Below are 26,898 nucleotides of genomic sequence, written 5' to 3' on the forward strand. Positions count from 1 at the left end.
CCCCACTCCCCACTCCCCACTCCCCACTCCCCACTCCCAAAAAAAAAACTATATATATGTAAAACTCCAGAACCATCCTTGTATTGGCTTATTTAGCATATGGGAGACAAGGTTGGTTGTGGACCAGTGGGCTGTGCCCTTGCCCTTGTTTTGAAAACCGCCTTAGTTGCAGTTCTATTTTGAGAAAAGGACCCTATTACAGTTGTGACCATCTGGTATATGTCAAATTTGTTTATGTTGTTGTTTTAATCAGCAGGAAATATAACTTGTGTTGACCCCAAGGGGTGGCTCAGTTGGCAAGGTCTAACACCTGACGATTAAGAGGTCATGAAATAAAATCTACTTGGGGCCTGACTAGTTCAGAAAAAAAATAAAAGATTTTGTGTTTGTTGGCTGACGTGACCATTTTTTTACATCTGGTCTGGATCAATTTGTTAATACTTAATTCTATTGCATGGTGTATGCTGAGCAAATTCTGAGATTAAACATTGCATGCTTATGTGATGTGCTACACATTTGTTGTTATAGGTGTGTTATTCGTGGTTGTGTGCCTAAGAAGATATTGGTGTATGGAGCAACGTATGGGGGTGAACTTGAGGTGAGATCTTGGACCATATTGGAAAACTTAAAATAGTTTCATAAAGATTTTAGTGAATGTTGCATTTTTAGATATATATATATATATATTTTTTTTAATGTTATGCTGCAGCTTTTTCTGCTGCTGTTCCCATGTTAAATGCTCTATGATGTTGGATTACTGGATAAAGTTTGTCTTTCCCCCACTGTTGAGGTTAAAGGTTGATCTTAAGTTATATATATTATTGAAACATTTTGAATTTCTTCTAAGGATTGTTTGAACATTTGGTGAATTCAAGTTCCATCTCTTGCCCCCCCCCCCCCCCCCTCTCCCCTTCCCTTTTTTTTTTCCTGTTTCAGATTGTTTTGGAATAGGAAAGCTTGTTGTAGTCAGTTTTACATTTATAGGTGAAGGCAAGCTTGAACCCAAGGTGGTGGCATGTATATCAAAGAAGGGTGTCAGAGAGCTATTCCACTAATAAGCTGGCCGTGCCTAAGATTCACAGGCCTTTGGGCTAAGCCTAGTGATTTCCCTATATTAATCATAGTAGTCACAGCATCTAGGCAACCAAAGGCATTAGAGGGGTCTTGCTTGGATGCAAGGCGACGAAGGCAGCACTAGTTGTTCAAGGCGACTGGACGCCAAGGTGGTCGCCTAGATGAGGCCTTGACAATTGTGATATTAAGGCCTTCTCTTTTACTGTTTATTATTACTACTATTATTTTTAGAGGAATTATCACTCCCCTCCCCTGAACTTTGGGGAAATATCAAGTTCCCCCATGACTTTTTAATTAATTCACTCCCCTCCCCCCAAATGAAAAGATCCTATTGACTGCGCCCTTAGGCGTTAAAATTGCTGTTAAGTCTTTCATTTTTTTTATAATGACCGAAAAACCCCCCATCTCTTTAGACAACAGAGGAACTTTCCTCTTGTGGAAATTGAGAAAGATGCTGGTGGTTACGCCAGAAGATCAAGCAGCTCCAGTAGTTCTAGCAGTGGTTCTTCATCATCTAGTGATTCGTACTCGGGGAGGTCATCTGGCAGCGATTTTGACACGGACGATGCACAATCACCATGTCCGGAGTCAAAAGGCTCCCCTAGGACCAATGAGGAATGATGTGCGCAAGGAAACAACTTGAACTCTGAGGAAGACGAGGCAAAAGAAGAAGTGATTGAAGATGAGTGTGATTTGGGTACAGTTTTTAAAGGTGAAAGGGGAGGAAGGTTGGTTATTAGGTGGCTTTGTTTCGCATGTACCATATGTGTAAAGATGAAGATCAACATGTTACGGTGAGCAAAAGATGAAAATACGTGGAAGAGATAGAACTGACAATAGTGTAGTGTAGCATTTTTTTTTTTTTTTTCCTTCCTGCTTTGTAGAGAAGAACAGAAGCACAAGAGAAGAAGGGGTTACAACGATACCTTTTTGTAATATATGCAACACCATCAAGGATTAATTAAAAAATCGCATGATTTTGCTTGTAATATTAAAAAAAAAAAAAAAAAGAAAAGAAAAGAAAAAAAAGACAACAGAGGAACTTAAATCGCATGCTCCTCTTGTCTGCAAGCAGAGGGGCTCCCCATATCGACACCAACTCTTTAAATCGGAGGTGGTGGCCTTCCTCTTTCGTTTCAGCAAGTGCCACATATGTTGACTCTCCCTCCGCTTCCTTCTCTGGTGTTGCCATTACCGGTTCCTCAATCGGGGCTGTAGGAGCGGATACTGCTATGATGGTTTCTTCAATGGACTTAACGGTCTTGGCACTGTCTTCATCAACGGTGGTTACCGTCTCAACCACCATAGCCACTGGTGCCTCAGCTTCCGCTACGGCTTCAGCTTCCCGTTCTGATGCTGAATCTGGTTATGTTGTCGTCGCCTCTTTCTTTCTTCTCTTCCTTCACTTCCTCCACCAGTGCCGACTTTGCAACATCGCTAGTCTCCAACCTCGAGGGCTCTTCCATCTCTGTTGGTGTCGACGCCTCGGCAATAGCTTCTTCAATAGCTTCTGCCTTTCCCTAAGTAGGAGCAAGCGAAGGCGCAGGGGTCTCTCCAGTCTCGGTCTTCTTCGTCTCCTCTGCCAACTTCTCTTCCTCCTTTGCTGCAGGTGGAGATGGTGGAGGAGCAGTAACTCCGCAATTTCACTGCATTGGTTGCCTGAGTTCTTCCCCTTGTTGAGGGCATCTTCACTTTTGTACCAGTTGACAGCGTCGGCTCTGGCGCTTTTGCTTTTTTTCAAAGCAGAAGCATTGTATGCGAGGTTTGAAAAAGGAAGGCATGGATTAAGGTGATTTTTGGTGTGGATGAGATTGCTCACCATTCAACTAAAGAAGAAGACGGAGTCTCCGTTGGGCTCTTCTCGGTGAAGAAAGGGGCGGTTGTAAGAGGGGTTGGCTCTCTCTTCCTCCTTTCAACGATTAAGTAGAGGGGCATTTAGGGTATTAGCAAAATTAGGTTGGGCACTTAACAACAGAAACTAACACTCACTAACGAGTGGTAGAATCTTTTGATTTTGGGGGAGGGGAGTGAATTAATTAAAAAGTCGTGGGGAACTTGATATTTCCCCAAAGTTCAGGGGAGGGGAGTGATAATTCCTCTTATTTTTATGTAGGAAAGAGCCTACCAACTGTGAGCGGAGTCGCCTTTGCAAGAACCCAAATATTTAGTATATGGAAACTATTTTTAAGGGATGCCAACAAAGGCATAAGATAAAATGAATTCAAATATGGATGGCCATGGGGCCAGGTTAAGCTCAAGCCCTGCCACACCCACCGTACCCATCCTGGAGCTCTGCCATGCCCTGGCCCAACCTCAATCCCACAATCCCACAATGCCCCATCCAATATCCTTATGCAACCTGTGTGCCCATTGTTTGGTTTAAAGAGCAGAGGGGTTAGGATTAAGAATAATTTTTTTGTCCATGCGACGTATGGATCATATAAGGACTGGAACTCATGCATTTATTCAAGATAAAAGTTTGCGTAGAGAGCCAGTGATTTGGAAGGTTGATAGCTTTCTTTGCTTACGGTTTTCCATACTAATGGATCTTTGTGACATCGGACTTGTCTCCATGAAGCGTAATTGGACATCACCAAAGATTAAAAAAATAAATAAATAAATGTAATTGGACAAATGTCCTGTTTGATCATTTCTGTTGTGTAGTCCTTGTTGACTGATTGGGTAGGATTTACTTGGTTCATGTGCAAATGCTGCCCTGAATGCTCACATGTGGTTTCCATTTTGTAGGATGCAAGAAATTTTGGGTGGGAACTGAACGAGAAGATTGACTTCAATTGGAAAAAACTCTTGCAGAAAAAGGTCAGTGTTAATACTTGGTTTCATTTTATGCATATGACAATTTTTCAAGAACATCTTTAACTTCTCAAGAGGATTTTTATCTATTTAGCCTTTCTTTTCAGATTGGAAACAAATTTAAAACAGAGAAGAGAAGTGTAGAAGAACATTTACCACATCAAGGAGACAATAATAGTTAAAACCAGCTGAATTGGTTCCAGTAGGCCCTAAATTGAGTGGATTTTTATTGTCCATTGTCCTGATGAAAAATGGACTTTTGAAGATTTAAACCATAAATGAATTGAACTTTCCATCCGAATAAACTAAAAACAAACCCATCACATGAAAAATCATATGTTGCAAATACCTTACTGAGAAATATTTGTCTTGAAAGCAGTTTCATGTGCACCCTTTACCAAAATATCATGCTTGTGTTGCAACTAATTCATTTAGGATAAAAAATAAAAAATTTGGTACCACATTAAAGTCCTTGTTCTTTCCAAAGATCTTCCTCCAGCTCCCATCTTATTATTCATATATTTTGCTTCAATGACAATTTGACTATGTTACATGGGTCTTGCTGGGTATGGTATTGAGTGTGCGTATGTGAGGATTTGGATCCACCTCATTGACAAAAATTATAATACAGGATTTTTGTCCAAAAGTGGGTGGGAAAGTCCATTCACTATATATGCCAAAAATGGGGACACTGTCTGAAGAAGGGCATTTAATCTTCTTCTTTGCAGCCATATCCAAGTGTATGACTTTTGGTTGCATGTAGGTCACATATCCCCTATGAATTGCCATACCTTGTAATAGTGACATGCATACTCCTGGTGTACATGAAGTGTCCAGGTAGCGGATGAAAATGATGATATTTTTTTCCCCTCAAGCAAGGGAAATTAGGAAATGGCAGAACTGGAGAGCTTGGAAATGGTGGACAATATAAGTGATAGTTAGTTGATCATTCCATTCTAGTATAACGCTGAATGTACGCGAAAATTAGGTTTTGGGGCTGAATCACTTTTAAGGTGGCCCGTGAAGTTAGCCTTAGAATTAAAAAAAGAAAAAAAGGGGAAACTGATGCATCTTTTCTGGAGTTCTGCTTCATTGCTTGGTTTTGTGCCTGTAATGGTTCTAAAAGAAAGGATGCAGACACTGGCTCTGGTGAAAAGTGTTTTGTCTCATGTTTTACCAATTCCTTTTTACTCTTTCAGGGCGTGTGTGTGGTGGGGTGGGGTGGGGTGGGGTGGGGGAGGGTTAACATAGTAGTGTTGGCATGGCAAATATTCTAAATTTATCTTCTGTTGATGCTACAGACACAAGAAATTGTCAGATTAAATGAAATATACAAGCGGATGTTGACAAATGCTGGAGTTAAGTCGTTTGAAGGTGAGGGAAGGATCACTGGGCCTAATGAAGTTGAGGTGATACAAATAGATGGTACTAAACTGAGCTTTTCGGCAAAGCATATCTTGATAGCAACTGGAAGTAGGGCTCAACGTCCGCCTATTCCTGGTCAGGTATTTCCTCGGAACTTTTCTGATGGAATAAACTTAATGGCTGTCCTGTGACACACTATTACAAGCAATGTCTGCAGTGAACAAATAAACTTGAAAAATGTTAGTGTTGTGTACAAAAGAAAATAAAAAGAATATTAAAGTATCTATATCTGTGTATTTAGCAAGTTATTCTCAGATGGTTTAGGATTATATCAGGTATAATCCTGATATTTATTAGTAACTTCTTGCTTCTGTCCACTGTGGTCATGATTATATCAGAAAAGACAGATGCTACCCTTTATTGGACCTTGTAATATCTGCCAGTTTCTCAAGTTAGGTGTTTAGGAACAATCCTCCAAACATTTTGATGTCCTTTATATCTGCAACATTTTGAATAATCAACTCAGAGTTACAATACAAATCTTGGACGCACTAATCCTTGTATGAGACCATTGCTTTGGCTAATGTCTTCCCCTTCCTGCCATACCATGTAATGTGGGTGATTTGTTCTTCTAGGAATTGGGTATCACCTCTGATGAGGCTTTGAGCTTGGATGAGTTTCCTAAACGAGCAGTGATATTGGGTGGGGGGTATGTCACTATCTATTTTACTTTTCTTTTGTGGTTATTTCTCTATCTGTATGTGGCTATTTCTATATCTGTATGCCACTATCTAATCAACTTTTCTTTTGAGCTCATATGCTTGATTTGTATCTCATCTTATATAGGTACATTGCTGTTGAATTTGCTTCAATATGGCGTGGGATGGGTGCCACGGTGGACCTATTTTTCAGAAAGGAACTTCCATTAAGGTTGTAATGCAGGTTTTTGTGGGTTTTGTTCTCTGATTATAAAATATGAGATTGTTTATATTTTTATAGCCACCCCCCCCCCCCCCAAAAAAAAAAAAAAGGCCAAAGAAAAATTAATCACTGTTGTGGTTTCTTTTTGGTAAGCTACCATGATATTCCTGACTCCTGACAACTTCTAGCCTTTTTGTATGAAATTATAAAAAACACATGAGAATGCAGTTCCTGAAATCTTCCATCTGAAACCATTGACCTTATAAAGCTTCCGCTATCTGAAGAATGAAAACCATAAAATATTGTAAAAATTGTTAGAAGGTAATTGGGGCATTGGGGGTCATGACTCGGTTCAATGTTTGAAATGATGTATCCCGTTTTATCTGATAAAACCAATCCTTTAAGGACATCTTGGACCTCCAACAAAGAAGTAAGTTCTCTTTTGTAAATCTGTGAAGCCAATCAACTGGATTCTTTTCCCTTCAGTAAGGATTACTGATGGACAGTTTAATTTTGAGATAAGACACCTGCTGTTCATCCCTTCCTGCCAATCTTCTAGAGGATGGGATGATTTGGATAAATTTGACTAGTGAAGATGCATGCAAGTGATAGCTGATACATTGGATAAATGTGTCAAGTAGAGATGTATCTGGTCTAACTTTCTGAAAAGTAAGAGATGAGCAGATATTTGTAACCTCTAATGGTGTAGCAGACTCAGCATTGACGTTAGATGTATGGCTATAATTTATGCCTAATGCTTGTATACACCATTGACATCAGAATAGGGACAAAAAAGTTAGTGATGGTTGTTTAATAAACCATGTGGTGAATAGGGTTCTGGTGTTTGTTGAGTGGCCCATTCAATCCTAAACAAATTCCTGTGACAGCTTGACATTACTACAGTTATTTCACTGAATGAAGAGGTGCACCATACTCTCCTCTTCCTTCTCACACATATAGCCCCTGCTTTGCCAGCCTAAATTCTGTCTTCTTTAAATGATCAACTGTTAGGACCCTGTCTAGCGCCTCTACATAAGGGGTACTAGATTTACCCTAATCCTAGCTGTAGAAAATTTTAGGTGAATGGAGGATGGGATCCATTACTAAAATGTGTCAACAAAGGAAGAAATAATATTTTTCATCTTTTTCTGCTTTTACGATGTAAGAACCTGTAAATCAGTACCTACAAGAGAAAGAGGAAGAAGAAGAAGAAGAAGAAGAAGAAGAAGAAGAAGAAGAAGAAGAAGAAGAAGAAGAAGAAGAAGACGACGACGAATTCGATGGATAGAAAAGAGAGAACCTTTAGTCACAATAGCAATCAGAATACACCTATCGTGGCCTAGGTCCTACTTAAAACATCAAGTATCAAATTATGAATAAGGACACTCTACTTTAATTACAAATAAACCCATCTGATAAGTAAGACATAGCATAAACCGCCACGATACATTGTTTAACATTCCCCCTCAAGCTGGAGTGTCTATATCTCCTGTACCCAGCTTGGAACAACCACTAAGAAATGCAGGCCTAAACAATGCCTTACTGAACATATCAACGAGTTGATTGCCAGAGTTAACAAAAGGAGTAGAGACTGATTAGGCAAAGCTCGCATACCATGTAATGATATAAGAATCTGTAACTCAATACCTACAAGAGAAAGAGGAAGAAGAAGAAGAAAGGAAGAGAAGAAGAGAATTCAATAGAGAGAAAAGAGAGAACCCTAGAGCCATGATAGGATTCAGAATACACCTATCGTAGCTTAGGTCCACCTACTTATAACATAACAAGTGTCAAATTATAAATAGGGACAATCTACTGTAATTACAACTAAACCCATCTAATATGTAAAGACATAAATAAACCTCCCCACAATGTACTGTTCAACACCTGCAATAAAGATGTTTATGGGACTGAAAAGACCCAGCTTGCAGCATAGCTTTTTTGCTTAGTTTGCTATGAGAAAAGTTAATATGTATATTTACTTATCTTAAGTTTTCTACTGTCCATTTTCTTTGTCCTTTTATTGATAGTGAATCTTTAGTTCATTTTCTTTGCATGTAAATATTTAGATTATAGAATTGACTCCTTGTTCTTAGTTATCAGAAAAAGCTTGTCACTTATGCTACAGAAAAGTAGACCTATAACATAATTGGAAATCGGATGAAAAGACACAATCTTATAAAAATAATTACTTCACTCCTGAACATTTGTTTCCTCTGTTTTGTTGACTTCAGTTGGTTACAGCCCAGTCATTACTTTGCTATCTCTTTCTATGCCTAGAACGTTAGGCTGACGTATTTAATTATATATTATATTCCAGAGGTTTTGATGATGAAATGAGAGCTGTGGTGACAAGAAATCTTGAAGGTCGGGGAATCAATCTGCACCCGGGGACAAATTTGAAAGAGGTACAAATTATTCTTTGAGGCTGTGTTTTTTATCACTTGCTATCTCATTCTTTAATTTCCTTTCTGGCTAGTACCCATTGATTTTCTACCTTTTCTCGAAGTCATTTGTTTGGTGAAATTTCAAGCTATTACTACAGTTTCTTTCTTTGTTTTAGTTGATTAAAACAGACGATGGCATTAAAGTTCTTACAGACCAAGGAGAAGAATTGATGGCAGATGTTGTACTGTTTGCCACCGGTAATTTCCAACCATTCCTTACCAATTAATATGTTTTGTCTTGTTCACCTGTGAAGGGATTTGAAGTACAGGCTGTGTATTTTCATAGTTGAGGTCCTAAAATGGTTATGGAAGTGACATATTTTTTGTCCACTAATTTTTCATTGTGGGAGCTTGATATATTTTGGTCAACAAGGCTTGGACTTTGAAAACATGATGTTTCAGAATTAATTACATTGATGGTGGGATTTCACAGTTGTGTACTCATAAGTGCCTTGCCTTGGCTTTAGACTTATGCAACAGCCTGGAGATAATAAGCGAGGCTATTCCAGAGACCTCATATTAAGCAATGTCGAATGAAAATATGACTGCAATTGTTTCTGGAAATTTCCTTTCTGCTGGGTTTCTTCTCTTACAACACTTTATAGGGTTTGTGGAAGATAAACAGTAAAGTGTTTTCAAATGTCTCTCATTTGCAGCTGCAGTTTGCATCAACATTGCTCCCTTGGGATATAAAATGAAACTTGACCATAATTTTCTTTAGCCTGGGAGTTTTAATTTTCATCATTTAGGACTTCTGTGTTTGCTACATAATTTGTTATGTTCATCTTATCTTTAATAACTCGTTACTAATTTTGATAGTAAAATATATGGATAATTTGTTTTCTGTTTTCAGGTCGGATTCCTAACTCAAAGAGGTTGAACTTGGGAGCAGTAGGGGTACAACTTGATGCAGTAGGAGCTGTGAAGGTTACTAGCATTTACATTGATTTCGTTCTGAATCTTCTGTAGTCACCTCATACTTTACTAGACCAAAAAGTTTTTTATTTGTTTGATTATGTTTCTGTTATGTTATTGTATTACTGTTCACATAAAATGACCATGCAACAAATCATGTTTGCAAAACTATGCAGAGCAAGGCTCAGAAGTTATATGTTATGATTATGGACCCTACTGGAAGAAAATCAGTTATTTATTTTTATGTTTTTCCAGGTAGATGAGTACTCCCGCACAAATGTCCCTAGTATATGGGCTATTGGTGATGTTACAAACCGAATAAATCTTACTCCTGTTGCCTTAATGGAGGGAACCTGCTTCTCGGTATGTGCTTATATGGGGCATCTGAAGTGTCATCAGTTACAATCATTCACCTCAGTAGCTCAACATGAAATTTATTCTCATTTATTATTTCTTTTGATGAGATGAAGGAAATATTTGATTTCAATTTGACCTAAAGTCCCATTCCTCATAAATTCCCCACAGAAAACTGTTTTTGGTGGTCAACCTAGTAAGCCCGACTACAATGATGTACCTTGTGCTGTATTCAGGTAACATGTTACTGTCTTTTAGGCTAATTTTTTTTTTCTTTTCTCAAATGTATGTTTGTGTACAATGATCATTTGATAGTTTCAGGTTAAACTTTACAGAACCTGGTACGTCATTTTCTGATGGGTGTACTGAAAATCTTGTTTCATAGATTTTGTTAGTCAATCTGTCTTTGATAAAACAGACCTATGTTCTTAGCAAAATATGTATCTGCAATAAAATTCTGCTTCAATTTTTTTGTTTATACACAATACAGTACAGCAAAACATGTTTCCTTTTTTCGGGGTGGAGGGGTAAATTTCTACAAACACAAGATATACTAAGAAACAAGTGACTTCAAAACAAAAGACACCCAATGTTAACAGTAAAACAGGTTGTAATTTCATAACAACTGTTCATGCATACAAAAAATTATAAATTTGATAGATTATTAATATAATCCAATTGGTCTAATCCTTGCTCTAGAAGGAATCTTGGTGTTGTCCACAAAGTATAAGCATTTCACTTAAAGAAATGACCAAACCTTATATATTGGTAAGCCCAAAAGTATAGTGGTATAAGGCTACAAGAACAATGTAATGTGTGAGACATACATTCTTAATAATTTTCAATCTAAACTAATGATGATATGTGTCAAATTTTAAGTTCTTGAGAACCCAGTGTTACTAAACCACTAGGGAATTGTGTCTGACTCTCCTAGCATTTCGAAGACCAGCCAATGTTCATTACCAACAGCTTTACCGAACCAAGGAAGTTTGTACTGGTTCTTAAGATTGCTAGTTCTAGGAAATATAAGAAGCCCAAAACTAGGGAGTTTTGTATTTGTACTGGTTCTTAAGGTTGCTAATTCTGGGACTACAAGAAATGTCTGAAATGTTTTTATGTTCTTTGTTCTATTCATACACAACTCCTTGGTTTTGGGCTTCTAGATATATTTACCGCTTCTGAATTGCATCAAGTTGTAGAGTTCAACATTTGAAATGGACTTTTCATTCCTATCCTTTTATCCAATTGGTGTATTAGACTGATTCCAAAAGAAGAGAGAAACCTCTGATATAAGTCCTGATGTTTACTCATTTAATCATTTGGAAGATGTTTCAAGTTCAAGAATTTTCATGGTATCTATTGTGAGCCAATCTATGTTGAGATTAGATTCCAATTTATTTCCTTACCCCCCCCCCCCAATGGATAAAATTATCTGTTTCATCTTCTTTACAAAGTCATACTTCATTCATGATTAAAGTTACATAATTGGTTCCAGTTATATGTTTACTCAATATAAATGAAGGCATAGCCCTGTCAATAGTTTTTTAATGAGAATCTGGTGTGAATAGTTGTTTACTTGGAACAGATTACCCAAACTCTTTCTTTAGTTGAAAGCAAGGTTCAAGAACTCGTTTTGTTTCAGTGGTTTCAAAACCACCGAAATTTTGTCGAAACAGTGGTACTCTTTCCATGTGTTTCACTTGGCTATTTTGGGGGGCTAATGGCCAAAATGAGCGAAACAAAGTGACCAAGATGATTAAAATTTCGACGAAATAGTACATTTTTTAAGCCGAAATGAGCAAAATTTTGTAACGAAATGACCGAAGTTGTCTTTTGTGTTTCGTATGCAATTCCATTTCGGTTAAAGAAAAAAACGAAATATCCGAGATTTCGGCAAGATTTCGCTGAGTTTTTGAACCATGGTTGAAAGTAATGCATTTCAAATATTATATATGTTATTAAAGTGTAAAATCTTTACTGTTGTGAACGATTCCTTTTGTTCTAGTGATGTTGGAAAACTGTTTTTGATAATAAATGTTCCTGTCTTTCTGGTTGGCAGCATACCTCCTCTATCTGTAGTGGGCCTTAGTGAAAATGAGGCTGTAGAACAAGCAAAGGGTGATATTCTGGTTTTCACTTCTACATTCAATCCAATGAAGAATACTATCTCTGGGTGCGTATTGTAGTTTGAAAGCATTGTTTCTTGCTTGGTATATAATAAGCAGTATATATAAATGAATTCACCATTGGACTATGAAATGACGTACCGCTACACATCCTTGATAATTGGGATAACCCTCAGTGTCACTTTCTCCATATAATCACTTAGAATTCAAGATACAGGTTTTACTTTACATCTGGTTGATTTTTCTCTTGCTCCTGTGTTCCAAAATTCATTTGGTGAAATTTCATGAGATCAAACATGCAATGATGTTTTTTTAATTCCATGTGACCATGCCACAAGAATCTTGTTAAAAGTGACAACTCACCTCTTTGAACTTTTTAGTGATTTTCAATTGGAGAAATTTTGGAGATAAAAGATCTGGACAAGTTAAGCTTCTTGTTGACTGGGACAGACCAATCAAGGAGTCCTTATCCAATAGAAACTACCAACCGGTCTTTTCCATGTTTGTTCAAATACCTTTTTCAACTTATCCAAAATATGCATCAATGCAGATAACTAATTCAGATGGAAACCAGGGTACCAAGGAACTGTCTATGGGAGAGAGGTATTATAAAATCCAATACAGGAAGAAATTGTCCAATTTTGTGCGAATTGAGCTGGAGATACTCCAGTTGTTGCAATAGCCTTTTATAATATTGTGATCACTTGGAGGAGAGCGGTCTTAAACATTTGAGAGAGAGAAGTAAAAGGTTCTAGAAAAGTGGAGTTTCCCTGTTTCAAGTAAATTCACAGCTTTGATAAAAGAGAGGGCACTGAGGAGGCCAGGAGGGAGAATAGAACATGAGACATACTGTGGCATGGAATTCCTTCATGGTTTCACCATGTCATTATGAAGATTTCTGCCATGGTCTTGGATATATTTGGTCTAGCTTTTTCATGTGCTTTTGTCTTATGTTTAATGGTAGCACAAGACTTCTTATGCTCTTTATTACCTGGTGGCTACAAAGATATTGATTGCTTCAAAGTTATTATACTTTTGGACGTTTGTCTTCTAGTTTGATTGCACATATGTGGATCTATTATATGCAAAACATACTTCCTGTGTAGCATGTAATGCCTTCTAGGTTAGTCTATGCTCTGATATGACTTTAATTGCTCTTATGCTTTCAGAAGACAAGAAAAATCAGTGATGAAGTTGGTTGTTGATGCTGAGACGGATAAAGTTCTGGGAGCTGCAATGTGTGGACCAGATGCTCCTGAAATTATCCAGGTATTCTTCATATCTGAAACAAGTCTTTTACAACTCCATGAATTCAATATGGCAATTACCTCATAACTTCCTTCACCTTCAACTATAAAATTTAGCAGACAATTTTCTTATCTCCCATCAAGGAAAGAACTGAAGGATCATAGAGAATCTGGTTTTAGAAAATGGCTATTTCCATTTTCCCTCCCCCCAAAAAGTTAATTTGCAAGTTATTGTCCCCCCCCCCCCCAATTTGTTTCTTCATTGTATTTTTCACTTGTTCGATATTGCTGTGGTTAATATCTGAAGACTAAGAATCTCAGACAATGGATATACCTGCCTAAGAGAACTTAGTAAATATGTGAAAATGGTGTTCTGTGACAAGGTGGGAAGTCATATGATAACATTGATGGACTTGAGGGGTCAAGTAGACTGGTTTTGGCGTAGTCATGGGCAGACACAGCCTCCAGCATGGGTCATTAGTTTCAAGCTCCGCCAGGTCCAAGACAGGCTCACATGTTTCATAGTTTGTACTCCCTTAGAATTTTGGTGCTAAAGTAGTGGGCGAGTCTGTGGTGCAACTTAACCGTTGCACTATTGCAACTAGCAGGTTGGACATTGTCTGAGCCTTGTCTGTGACAGCAGTACTTGCTAGCTACTGGTGGCATGTTCTGTGGAAATCTCAAATGACTTGCTCATCTAAGAAAACATTTGAGGAGAATGGCCAGTTTTAGAAGCAAGCAGAAAATGGCTTTGTGTATTCAATCTAACATCACTGTAGAAATTAGAATCCTACCCACAGAATCAGAGCGCTCACAATACCAGCAGGTTGAACTCCCTAAATTAATCCCAATCTACGACTTGGATTAACCCCAAAGTCATGTCACATGTAGGCTGGTTTGAGAACCAATCCAGATTCGCCAGGATCGGACAGAGAATCACCCTGCTTTCAATTAAAACACCATTTTTTGGACTATTTTACCATTAGTCCGTACCAATCCACCAATACGGACTTGGCCAAGAATCGGGATCGGTCAAGGCCAATTCCGACCCGATCCGACTGATCCTGACTGATACGATTCCTCAAACCATGCATGTAAGTAACTAGTAGTACTTCAATCTCTAAAAGTAAGATGACGATTCTATGATTGGATTCCAAGGTCTTAGCAAAGGACTTAAAATAGAAAGTAGTTTCTAGATTTGGAAACAACATCTTATCTCATCACCCACATCGTAGAATGACAAAAAAACATTAGTATAGTCATCACTCCATGAGTAATTCAATTTATGAAAAAACCAGCCCCAACCAGTGGTTAGAATCTTCAGAACAACAGAACACAAAAATTAGTAACTCAACTTCAGAATTAGTAACTAGCAGAGATAAACCATCCGCAGGATAGATCGGCCCCATGGTACGGTCGAAGGAAGGCAGATAGTTAACCGAACAAAAACCCCAGAAACTCTCCAGGATGAATCTAGGAACTGTGACATTCCTCAAGTAATAGAGCTGTTCAGAACCATTTTCTTGGTTGATTGGTACCAAACCACTTGCAGTTCAGATCGGCCTCGTAGTACAGTTGAATGAAGGCTATGGTTAATAGAACATAACCCCAGCAACTCTCCAGGAACCGATGGTCAGAGAAAGGAATTACAGTACCTTAAGGTCTCTGACCACAGGAACATAGGGAGTAACCCTCTCCAAGAACTGATGGTCAGAGAAAGGAATAACAGTACCTCAGGTTTCTGATCACAGGAACATAGGGAGTAACCTTTAATGCCTGAATCTAGGAACTGTGGTATTCCTCACGTAATAGACCTGATCAGAACCATCTCTTGGTCGATTGGTGCCGTCTAAGAACAACTTAATCCTTGTCCCAATCTTAAGACCAGAAGCTGTTTGGCTGCAACTCATAAAACTGAGAAGGAATCTTCACAACAGTCAACAGTACACCTGCAAACCTTTGCCGTCAGTAGAAATCTCAGATGTATTACAGCACGTAACTAACAGTTTAAATCCTTAAATAGTCTTATAACACAGCAACAAAACAGAATCAAGAAACATCACAGTAACAGTATCGCGACTGGAATATTTCAGAACTAGAAAGAAGAAGAGGAAGAAAATAGAAGGGGAGAAGGAAGGAAATGACCGAGGCCTTTCACCTATGGCCTTGGTCAGTCTCTCACCAACATGTAGCCTGTATGTCTCTCACCTCACTATCTCTCACAGGAATCAGGCATGAAGCCAAGCCTTTTCTTCAAATTGAAAATCGTGGGCTCTGTTGTGGCAGCCCCTCTTTTATTGAAACAGTAAGCAACACTCCCCCTTGCGTGTAGGGGGAGATCTTTCTACAAATAGTAATAATCCTAATCTAAGATTACATCTTAAATAGAAACTAAAAATACAAAATATAAGCATTTAGAAATAGAACTAACATTTGGTACTATAAATTGGGTAAAACATTTGATACTCTTAACACTATTACTAAACAAAGCTATTAAGCTATTACAGAATAGAAACAAATACTAATAGTATCTACTAAAAGACTCTCTACGCAAGTCATCAAAAGGACCCTTCATGGGCCCAAACCTGGCCCAGTAGTTGGGCCTAAAACATAAACCGCAATTGGATTTTAGAGCTGACCTCGAAGGACTTCATTGCTGGCCTTTATGGGGCCTAAGGATTGACTGTATCACTTGGGCTTCAGAGCTGGCTGCTATCATTATCACTCATGACTCATGAGGCTTTATTACTTTGTTGTTTCTTGGCTGCAATAAAGCACTTCTAATATTCCATCCAATCTTTTTGTATGCAAAGGGGAGCCCAGTTTCTTAAATTGGTTTCACTCATCCTCCTGGCTTGTCAACTCAGATTTTTACTTGAGTTGAAACCTTCAGGAGTCGAGGGACTTAGGGACTCATGTACATAAGTGATTATTATTTATATCTAATAGAAAAAAAGTTATAGAGAACCATATGTTTTTTTTTTTTTTTTTTTTTTTGATAATTTGGTACCGACACATAAATTACGTTGGTATGAGCACGAAACAGATGAGAAGAGGACTTGGTTCTAATATTCAGAATTGAAACATACACTTTGATGTTCTAGTGGTGCAGCAACCCAAAAATAAATTTGGGGTATTAATGTGGGTTTTTAGGATAAATATTAAATCCCCTCAAAATCATCCAAAAGACAAGGGCTTGGTGCAGTGGTTGGCTTTCTTCTTCTTCTTCTTTTTTTTTATTTTTTATTTTATTTTATTTTTTTTATTTTAAGAAACAAACTGTACAAATGGAAAAATGTACATCAGTCAAGTGATGTCGTCCCAACTACGAATGGGGGATTTACACAGAACAGTATTCCAAGCAGCATTTCTAAGGATCTGGAAAGGATAGTCAGAAGGGTGTTTAATTACAAAAATAGGAGTGAATAAGAGTTCCTCCAATTCCAACCTACGGGTTATGGTGGCCCATGGCCACATCAAAGAATTGTTAGGGTCCATAAGAACATCAAAAAAGGGAACATCACACCAGAGCTCGTGGATAACCCATCCTGCCTGTTGTGCTGCTGCCAACCCGACTAAGATCCCCTCCGCAACTGCTTCAAAAGCCTCTCCTATCAGCAAATAATTAGCAGAGAAAAATAAGCATTGGTTGTTAGAAAATATTGCACTAACCCACCCCGACGGATTGTTAATTGTCACCACAGTGAAAACTAAAGTGGCTCTTTCTGGGTTTAGCATATCCATGGGGGGAGGTTGGTGGGTATAGGGGGGGTTTAACTGAGCAACAAGCATTGGACCAGTATTGCACTTGTTTCAGTATACTTCCTGGGTTTGGTTTTGAGGATCCGAAGGTGACAGAATTCCTGTGTTTCCAAATAAAATAGCAGGTAAGGATAAAAGTCTTAAAGAAGAAATTCTGATCACTAGAGTTTTGTTTAAAGGATTGAAAAAAGTACATAAGAAGGGAAGGAACAGAATTAAAATTCAAACATTCTATTCTTAGTACAAGCAGACCAGCAGTCCACACTCTTCTTGAAAACTCGCATGTAAAAAGCACATGCAGGATGTCCTTTCCATGTAGACATAGATCACAGGTTGGATCTATGTCCATCCAATTATTCAGGAATGCTTTGGTCAGAAGTCCTCGTAGAGACACTCTCCAAAAGAACAACTTAAACTTGGGGAGAATATTGATTTTCCAGATAAAACACCACCATTGGGAGCAAGGTGAGAAGCAAGCACACCTGTGATGGCATTCAGTGGATTGAGTTAGTAAATTTTTTTGAATAAAACAGGCAGCAATCTTGGTATTGAGAGACCCATTGTTTGAAAGGTGGCACCACCATCTATCTTCGCAGTGGTAAATAGGCATTGTAGATATTAGAGAAGATAGATGTGAAGGAAGGCAACTACAAAGAAGATTCGTATCCCAATTCAAATTGGTAATGGTCATACTTACTAGATCCTTATGTGATGTAGGGGGTTCCTAGGTGACTAGGTTTCCTACAAGGTTAACTAGCCAAGTAGGGTAGACTCAAGGGGCTTGGGTTGGACAGGGTAGGGGAAGCTCAGCAAACAAGATTGACATGCAAGTAAAGTGAGATTAATGAATAATGTAGCAATGAACAATAGTCGTCGAAGCATAAAAGCACAAAAATTCACTCAAGTTTCAGGTGGGAATATGGGGTAGGGAACATGGCAGCAACTATGTGTTAAGTTTAGCACGAGTCTATCAAAACATTTAGCAAACTAAGTAAACCAAACAATGCCTAAAATCAACCAACTAATGAAAGGTAAAACAGCAGAAGTTTCTTTAGGGAAAACAATGAATGTAGAACAAGGGGGGTTCTTTACTTACTTGTTGTCTGAAGTCTGAGGAGAAGAGAAGAACTCGAGGCAAGATAAAGAGTTGCAGCCCATCCTACCTGATAAAGAACAGCAGTCCCGATTGTTGGAGAAGTTCCAGCAGCAACCCAGTTGGGGGTTTTCTCGATGGAGATAATCTCTTGTGATGGTGAACAATTTCTGCAATAGGGCAGCAGCTACAGGGAAGACAGAAAACAGAAAAGAGAGGGGTGAAGGTCTAGAAAGGGAGAAGGAGAATGGGAGAAAAAGCCGTGAGAGATGAGAAGAAGGAGAGGGCAGTGAGAGAGAATTCGTAGGGGGATTTTTGGGGGAGAGGGGGCTGTTTTGCCTTCAATAATCTTCATTCATTCAATTAGAACCTTGGCCAATGGCCTTACATAAATAAGAGACTAATTACTAAAAAGAAAAGATTATTCTAGGAATGCTATTTCATAAACAAAGAAACTTTCTAAATAGAAATCAATAGGATAATTACTTAGTTTCCTAATTAACTTAAAGACTCAAATAAACAAAATCCTAGGAAATAAAACTACTAAACTATCAGATTTGGTGGGGGCCACACAATCTTGGCAAAATTTGGAAGGAGAGGACTCGATCCAGCGCTGGAAAGGCTGGATCGAGCCTTCCTTTCTTCTTCTTCTTTCTTCTTCTTCCTTCTTCTAATCCTCTAACCACAAAGAAGGTTGGGTCTTCTTCTTCCTTCGGTTGTACGTCTTGATGTCCCCATCAACTCTCCCCGGCTTGGAAGAATTCACCTCCAGTGAATTAAAGCTCATGTAATATTCAAGTAGGTTTGGGTTGAGTTGTTGGACTTCTTGCATTGTGATCCAGGTGTTGTCAATTTTCGGACGTCCACGCCACTTGACCAAGAACTCTCTAGAACCTCCAGTGTGTGTGGATACAATCCTCTCATCAAGGATTTCTTCAACTTCTTCAGTTCTCCTCGTGACCTTAGGTACAGGTGGTAAGGAAGTTGGGGGAAGTGGTTGGGTTGGTTCAGTAGTATCATCAAGGTTGAAAGGAAAGTCCTCAAGATCATCAGGGTAAAAGGGGGTAATGGTAGAGGCACCAAGGTATGGGACAAGATCTTCCACGTTGAAAATGTTACTGATTTTCATACTAGCTGGTAGATCAAGGACATAAGCATTGGCACATATCCTCTTAAGTACCTTGAAAGGGCCTATGCTACGAGCATGTAGTTTGCACGCTTTTTCCCTAACAAAACGTTGCGGCTTAATTCTAACCATCACCATATTGCCCTCTTGAAACTCTTGTAGCCTTCTGTGCACATCTGCCTTTGACTTATATTGATCATTACTCAGTGCTATCTGTCTTTTTATACCTACATGCAAATCATGTATTTGCTGAGCAAAAGACTCGGTTAACTGGGAGGTCCTGGAACTAGACAAAACTAGGATAAGGTCTATGGGTGCCCGGGGTTGGTTTCTTGAACAGATCTCAAAGGGTGACAGACCAGTGGTACAGTTCTTAGAACTATTATATGCAAACTCAGCCTGGCTAAGTACTCGATCCCAACTAGTAAGGTGTTCTCCTATGAGGCAACGCAATAAATTCCCTAAGCTCCTATTGACAACCTTGGTCTGGCCATCGGTCTGAGGGTGAAAAGCAGAGGAGAAACGAAGTTTCGTGCCCATCATCCGTCATAGGGTCCTCCAAAAATGACTGATGAACTTAACATCCCTATCGGACACTATGGTGAGGGGCAACCCATGGTACTTGACAACCTCATTAAAGAAAAGTCTGGCTACTATGGATGCATCAGAGGTCTTAGAGCATGGGATGAAATGGGTCATCTTCGAGAAGTGGTTCACAACCACAAACAGAATCATGGCCTCTCGAAGTTTTTGGTAGACCAAGCACGAAGTCCATGCTAAGGTCCTACCAAGGGGAATGGGGAACGGGTAGGGGAGTGTACAAACCCGTGTTTTGCTTTTGTTGTTTGGCAGTCTGGCATGTCCTACACTGACTCACAACTCTAGCAGCATCCCTCTTTAGTCCTGGCCAAAAGAATCGGTCCTCAACGAGGGTGATGGTCTTATCTCGACCGAAATGGCTAGCGACTCCCCCAGCATGCAATTCCCAGATCAGGAAATCTCGGAGTGAAGTCCTGGGAATGCACAACTTGCTTCCTTTAAAAAGGAAGCCCTCCCTAAGTAGGTAGTCCGAGCGGTTGACCGGGTTGCCTTCACTCAAGGAAGTGAACGGCTCACTAAAATCAGGATAGGTGGGGTATTGGTCCTTGACTCGCTCGAACCCTACAACCTCTACACTTATTACTTGGAGTAGCACATTAGACCAACTCCTAGCATTGGTGCGACTGAGGAACATGTTCACTTGGCTCAGTGCATCTACAGTAGTATTCTCGACACCAGGTCTGTGCTTGAGTACAAAAGTGTACTCTTGGAGAAACTCAACCCACTTGGCATGTCTCTGGTTAAGTTTCTTTTGGGCACTCAGGTATCTCAGAGCCTGGTGGTCAGAGAATAGCACAAATTCTTGCGGTAAAAGGTAATGTCGCCAATAACGCAGTGATTGGACAACTGTATAGAATTCCTTGTATGTGGAATAGCGTTGCCTAGCTTCATTAAGCTTCTCACTAAAATAGGCAATAGGGTGGCCCTCTTGTCCTAGGACACCACCTATCCCAATACCAGATGTATCGCAATTCACTTTGAAGACCTTAGAGAAATCTAGGAGACGCAGGACTAGAGCTTCAGTCATAAGCTTTTTAATCTCATTAAAGGCCTTCGTAGCATTCTTAGTCCATTGAAACTCCTTTTTTATGCAATCAGTGATAGGAGACATAATGGAACTAAACCGGTGAATGAACCTCCTATAGAAAGTGGCTAAGCCATGAAAGCTTCTTACCTCATGGACATTAGTTGGCTCAGGCCACTCTATAATCGCTCTCAGGGTCAGCAGATACTCCCTGAGTTGACATAACAAATCCTAGGAAGATGACTTGATCACTCATGAAGGTGCACTTCTTGAGGTTGACATAGAGTTTCTCTTATAAGAGCACATGAAAAACCTTCTGTAAGTGATCCAAGTGGGAAGACGGGGTCTTACTATAGATGATGATGTCATCAAAGTAAACCACTAAGAACTTGCCAATGAATGGTTGAAGCACTTGATTCATTATTCTCATGAAGGTGCTAGGTGCATTTAACAAGCCAAAAGGCATGACTAACCACTCAAAGAGGCCATCCTTCATCTTGAAGGTTGTCTTCCACTCATCTCTAGGCCTAACCCTAATCTGGTGGTACCCGCTCTTGAGATCAATCTTCAAAAAGATCGAAGAGTTGGCCATCATATCCAACATGTCATCAAGCCTAGGGATAGGGAACCTATACTTGATGGTGATCTTATTGATGGCCCTACTATCAACACACATACGCTAGGTGCCATCTTTCTTTGGCGTGAGCAAGGCAGGTACAGCACACGGGCTAAGGCTTTCCCTAATGAATCTCTTCTGTAGCAGTTCATCCACTTGCCGTTTGAGTTCGGTGTGTTCTTTGGGATTCATTCGGTAATGAGGTAAGTTCGGGAGAGAAGATCCTGGAACTAAGTCAATAGCGTGCTGGATATCACGCATAGGAGGTAACTCATCAGGTAGTTTCCTTAGGGAATAACCTCTCGAATTTCCTCAACAAGGGTCGCACTTCTCTAGGAGCCTCAGTGAATAACCGTGACCTATCGGTATTACTCTGTATGGCAACTAGAGCATAAATCACCCCTGACTCTTGACACTCTCCTTCAAATTGTTGTTGATTTAAAATGTTGAGTGTTTTGGTTTGGATGTACTTCCCTTGTGTTCAGGAACCCTAACTTTCCTAGGGGCACTAGGGGTCAGTCTAATCTTCTTCCCTTTGAACTCAAAGACATAGATGTTAGACTTCCCGTAATTGGTGACATCCCTATCATATAACCAGGGTCTACCTAGGATGATGTGGGCAACATCCATCTCTAGGACATCACACCACACTCGATCCTCATATCCTGTAAAGTGTAGGAGAACCAAACACCTTAGATTAACGGGAATGGTGGACTGATCAACCCAGGCAACCTTGTAAGGCTTAGGGTGGGGTTCAGGTTTGAGGCCCATTCGAGCAACAACGCTTTTGGCGACCACATTCATGCAACTCCCGTTGTCTATGATGACGTGGTAGTTATTGCCCTGATGACATGTGTAAGTGATGAAAATATTAGTTTGTTGCCAATCATCGCTACTCTTAGGTTGTGAGACCATGCAACGCACAATGCCGAGCTTGAGGTCACCGGCCTCCTCGGTTTCCTCATCAGATATGGTCTCATCTGGTCTATGGTCCTCATACTCATAGTCCTAAAAACCCTCTTGGTCACCTTCTTCAGGGATCTGCTCTCCCACATAAAGATTCCTATTGGGACACTCTGGAGAAGTGACCAAATCCGCGACACTTGAAGCACTGTTGTTGCCCACTACTCTTGGGTGCTTCTCCCAAAATTCCTTTACCCTTGTTGTCAAATTGATGTTGTGGTGCAGCAGTGGGTTTTGGGAATCCAGTTGAGCCTTGGGGTGGTTTTCTAAATTGGGACTCACCAACTTGGAAGCTCTTCCTCTGAGAATAAGTTCTCATAGAGGATTCCACCTCAAAGGCTATCTTGAAGGCCTGTGGAATGTCTCGCACCAAGTGGGGTGTCATACGAGACTGAATTTCGGAGTTAAGCCCGGTAAGGAATCTGGATAGTGTTTGCTCAACATCCTCCCGAATATGGCTTCAAATTTTCAATTCATTGAACTTGGTCATAGTCAACTTTCCTTGCTTCAGGGTATTCATTTCATTCAACAACTGGAGCCTATAAGTGATAAGCAAAAATATCCTTTTGAGCCGCTCTTGCATTTCTACCCAAGTGGTGATTGGCTCAAGTCTTAGGTGGTCCTCCTGGTACTCTAGGTCTGTCCAGAAGTCCTGGATAGCTCCAATAAACTTGAACTTAGCAAATTGGTAGCATACTTCCTCTGCCATATCGTAGAAATCGTAGTACCTATCTATCTGCTTGATCCAATCCAAAAGGATTCTAGCATCAATCTGACCATCATAGGTAGGGGGATCCCCCTTAATCATATGTTTGACATCAAAGCCCCTATCAAGATGCTCATAACCCTCATCATCTCCATATAGGGCTTGACGTCTTGGCAGTGGGCCTCGACCCCTACCCCGATCCCTACCACGCCCTAGGCCTTGGAAGTTATCCCCTATCTAGTCATAACCATCAGTCTGGTTATTCTCGTTTACTTCCTCAGGGTTAGGGCCTCTGCCCCTAGGTTCAGTGCCAGTTGTGTTACGGCCTTGCCGTCCATCAGGGTTTTGGGCACTTGTCTCGAGGGCAGCCAACTTATCAGTAAGGGCTTGGAGATGGGCAGCTTGTGTTTCTTGTATGGCTTGGACGACTTTCACAAATTCAGCCAGTTGCTCAGATTGGGTGGAGGTGCTAGGAGGTTAGACATATTCTGGTATGCTCTACCACTACGAGTAGATATAAGGAGATGGGTAGCCACGGTACGGTTGCCACCAAAGACTCAAGGTCTACTCAGAATCTCCAATTGAGATAGGTAGTTAGCCCTTTCAATCTTGAGGTCAAAAATCTCCCTCTCAAGTATGTGCTTTTGGAGGGAATAGCGTCCAATGCTATTTGGTCCCGCCAACTTAAGAAAGAAAAGGGTGTCCTCTAATCTATGGTATCACTCTCTTAGCTCAGACTTGACTACGGACAGATTGTGACGGAGACTAGACCTAATTACCCTAAACCTAGACAAAACCATGCTCTGATACCAAGATGATGTAGGAGGTGACTAGGTGACTAGGTTTCCTACAAGGTTAACTAGCCAAGTAAGGTAGACTCAAGGGGCTTGGGTTGGACAGGGTAAGGGAAGCTTAGCAAACAAGATTGACATGTAGGTAAAGTGAGATAAATGAATAATGTAGCAATGAACAATAATCGTCTAAGCATAAAAGCACATAAACTCACTTAAGTTTCAGGTGGGGATATGGGGTAGGGAACATGGCAGCAACTATGTATTAAGTTTAGCACGATTCTATCAAGACATTAAGCAAACTAAGTAAACCAAACAATGCCTAAAATCAACCAACTAATGAAAGGTAAAACAGCAGAAGTTTCTTTAGGGAAAACAGTAAGTATTGGCTTAAAAAAGAAAAGGTATATGTTCAGATTTCAGTGGGGACTAATAGAGGTAATGGGAGGCCAATGAATGTAGAACCGGGGGGGGGGGGGGTTCTTTACTTACTTCCCTGTTGTCTGAAGTCTAAGGAGAAGAGAAGAACTCGAGGTCCTCCAAAAGTTGCAGCCCACCCTACTTGATAAAGAACAGCAGTCCTGATTGTTGGAGAAGTTTCAGCAGCAACCCAGTTGGGGGTTTTCTCGATGGAGATAATCTCTAATGATGGTGAACAATTTCTGCAATAGGGCAGCAGCTACAGGGAAGACAGAAAACAGAAAAGAGAGGGGTGAAGGTCTAGAAAGGGAGAAGGAGAATGGGAGAAAAATCCGTGAGAGATGAGAAGAGGGAGAGGGCAGCGAGAGAGAATTCGTAGGGGGATTTTTGGGGGGGAGGGGGCTGTTTTGCCTTCAATAATCTTCATTCATTCAATTAGAACCTTGGCCAATGGCCTTACATAAATAAGAGACTAATTACTAAAAGGAAAAGATTATTCTAGGAATGCTATTTCATAAACAAAGAAACTTTCTAAAAGAATCAATAGGATAATTACTTAGTTTCCTAATTAACTTAAAGACTCAAATAAACAAAATCCTAGGAAATAAAACTACTAAACTATCAGATTTGGTGGGGGCCACACAATCTTGGCAAAATTTGGAAGGAGAGGACTTGATCCAGCGTTGGAAAGGCTGGATCGAGCCTTCCTTTCTTCTTCTTCCTTCTTCTAATCCTCCAACCACAAAGAAGGTTGGGTCTTCTTCTTCCTTTGGCTGTACGTCTTGATGTCCCCATTATTATGATTGTAGTGAGGCTCCAAAAATTCCTCGATAAACACATTTTGAGTGTTGAAAATCCATGGGTCATACCAGAAAAAAGTGCTACAGCCATTGCCGATTTTCCTGGTAATCATTTGCTTAAGGATAGGAAGTATACTTACAATCGGATTCCAGCAAAGAGAGCCTTTTGATCAAATATAGATCTGTTGTGAAAATATTTTGACCTGATTGTTGGTTGGCTTTCTGTTGCTATGGCATAGTTATAATAGTTGTGCTCGAGCTCAAGTCCAACTGACATCCTAGAAAAATGATTAAATGATTCATTTGACCCACTCCTTGGACTCAGAAGACCCAGCCAGAGTCGTGATAGTCAGATAAGTCTTATACTGGACCCTGAGACTTGGAATTTGGGTGGGCTGGACTCTCGGCAAGCTATGTCACTCACTCATGCAAGGTTTTAGGGTGATTAGGTTCTCTCACCTGGATGTTGAGATGGTTGTCCAGAAGTGATACACATCTTTGGCCTCTTTACCATCTTCCCATATGTGGCAATCTTCATCTCTGCAATGAGGCATAAAGAAAAGAAAGTTAAAATTCTAATGCATGCCATTGATTGGGAATCAGCCCAAATCGGATATATGAACTAAGATTATGTACATATCCACTGCGTATTCTTAATCATTTGAATGTTGGTCTAATTGGCTGCTTTTAGCCCTCCATGTGGCTTGAAAACTGTGATGTTCAAGATAAAAGTCTGACATGGTTTCAATTCAAGTTTTTTGCTGAAAAAGTCTATAAAACTCAAACTCACGCTACTTCTTATTTTTATTTTATTTTATTTTGAATTTACTATCATTTTGGGTTATCTTCACAGGGAATTGCTATTGCACTGAAGTGTGGAGCAACAAAGGCACAATTTGACAGCACGGTGAGACAACCTTCTCTTCAAAATTTAATGCATTGGACAGCTCTGAATGCTCTGCAAGATTTTTCTTTTGTACTCTATTATCTATACCTGGAGGATAAGTGTTCCTATATTCCACTTTTTCTTTTTTTTTAATATATATATATATATAGTTAGGCCCCAGGGAGAGTTGAACTCATGGCCTCTTAATTGAGGTGTTCGTCTTTGCCAACCGAGCAAACCCCTGTGGTCTGCTTTTGGTTACAGTGGTCCAGTAAAATTCCTGGAAATTCAATGCATTTGGATAATTGGTGGATTGTTGCCTACATGTCAAACCTAGATCAGCATTGCTATGTTTCTTCGAGATAGAAAGTGGCTTAATATTATTTGCCTTGTTGGAAAGTTGCAGCGCATTTTGTTGAAGTGGGGCCCTAGGCTATTCCTTGAATGGCCTTAATAAGTAATTCTTTGGTACAAAATCGAGCTTAATGAGGCATTGAAGAAGCAACACAATGTAGTGAGATGAGAATGCTGAGATGGATCAGTGGCATGAGTAACGAATGCACTGGAGGGAACTTAGAAGTAGCATCTGTTGGTGACAAGAAAAATGGTGGTTGAACAAGCTGCCTGGCCTTGTGCAACAAAGATCAATGAATGGACCAGCAAGAATGGATCATATGATGCAAGTTAAGGTGCTAAAGGACAAGGGATAAGCTAAAAGTGATTTGGTCTTGAAGTGGCTACTTGTCATTTGTGGCCATAAGTTGGTAGAAGTTATGATTCTAAATACCGTGTGATCGATAATGGAATTCATATGGCCTACTTGATGGAAAATATTTAGGTTTTCAGCT

At 39.8% G+C, this 26,898-nt stretch overlaps 1 protein-coding gene across 1 annotated transcript in view; it reads left to right on the top strand.

Annotated features, from left to right (window-relative positions):
- The window catches only part of LOC122091806 (glutathione reductase, cytosolic), a 29,341-nt gene that overhangs the window by 1,549 nt on the left and 894 nt on the right, over positions 1 to 26,898 (top strand). Inside the window, exons 4-16 of the mRNA XM_042661955.1 lie at positions 529 to 598; positions 3,823 to 3,894; positions 5,190 to 5,393; positions 5,889 to 5,962; positions 6,100 to 6,183; positions 8,495 to 8,582; positions 8,738 to 8,819; positions 9,475 to 9,548; positions 9,792 to 9,899; positions 10,062 to 10,126; positions 11,950 to 12,063; positions 13,186 to 13,285; positions 26,018 to 26,071. Coding sequence (XP_042517889.1) covers positions 529 to 598; positions 3,823 to 3,894; positions 5,190 to 5,393; positions 5,889 to 5,962; positions 6,100 to 6,183; positions 8,495 to 8,582; positions 8,738 to 8,819; positions 9,475 to 9,548; positions 9,792 to 9,899; positions 10,062 to 10,126; positions 11,950 to 12,063; positions 13,186 to 13,285; positions 26,018 to 26,071 — 1,189 coding nt within the window. The remainder of the gene's footprint in view (positions 1 to 528; positions 599 to 3,822; positions 3,895 to 5,189; positions 5,394 to 5,888; positions 5,963 to 6,099; positions 6,184 to 8,494; positions 8,583 to 8,737; positions 8,820 to 9,474; positions 9,549 to 9,791; positions 9,900 to 10,061; positions 10,127 to 11,949; positions 12,064 to 13,185; positions 13,286 to 26,017; positions 26,072 to 26,898) is intronic.

Source organism: Macadamia integrifolia, chromosome 10 (assembly GCF_013358625.1).
Source record: "Macadamia integrifolia cultivar HAES 741 chromosome 10, SCU_Mint_v3, whole genome shotgun sequence".
Classification (NCBI taxonomy): domain Eukaryota; kingdom Viridiplantae; phylum Streptophyta; class Magnoliopsida; order Proteales; family Proteaceae; genus Macadamia; species Macadamia integrifolia.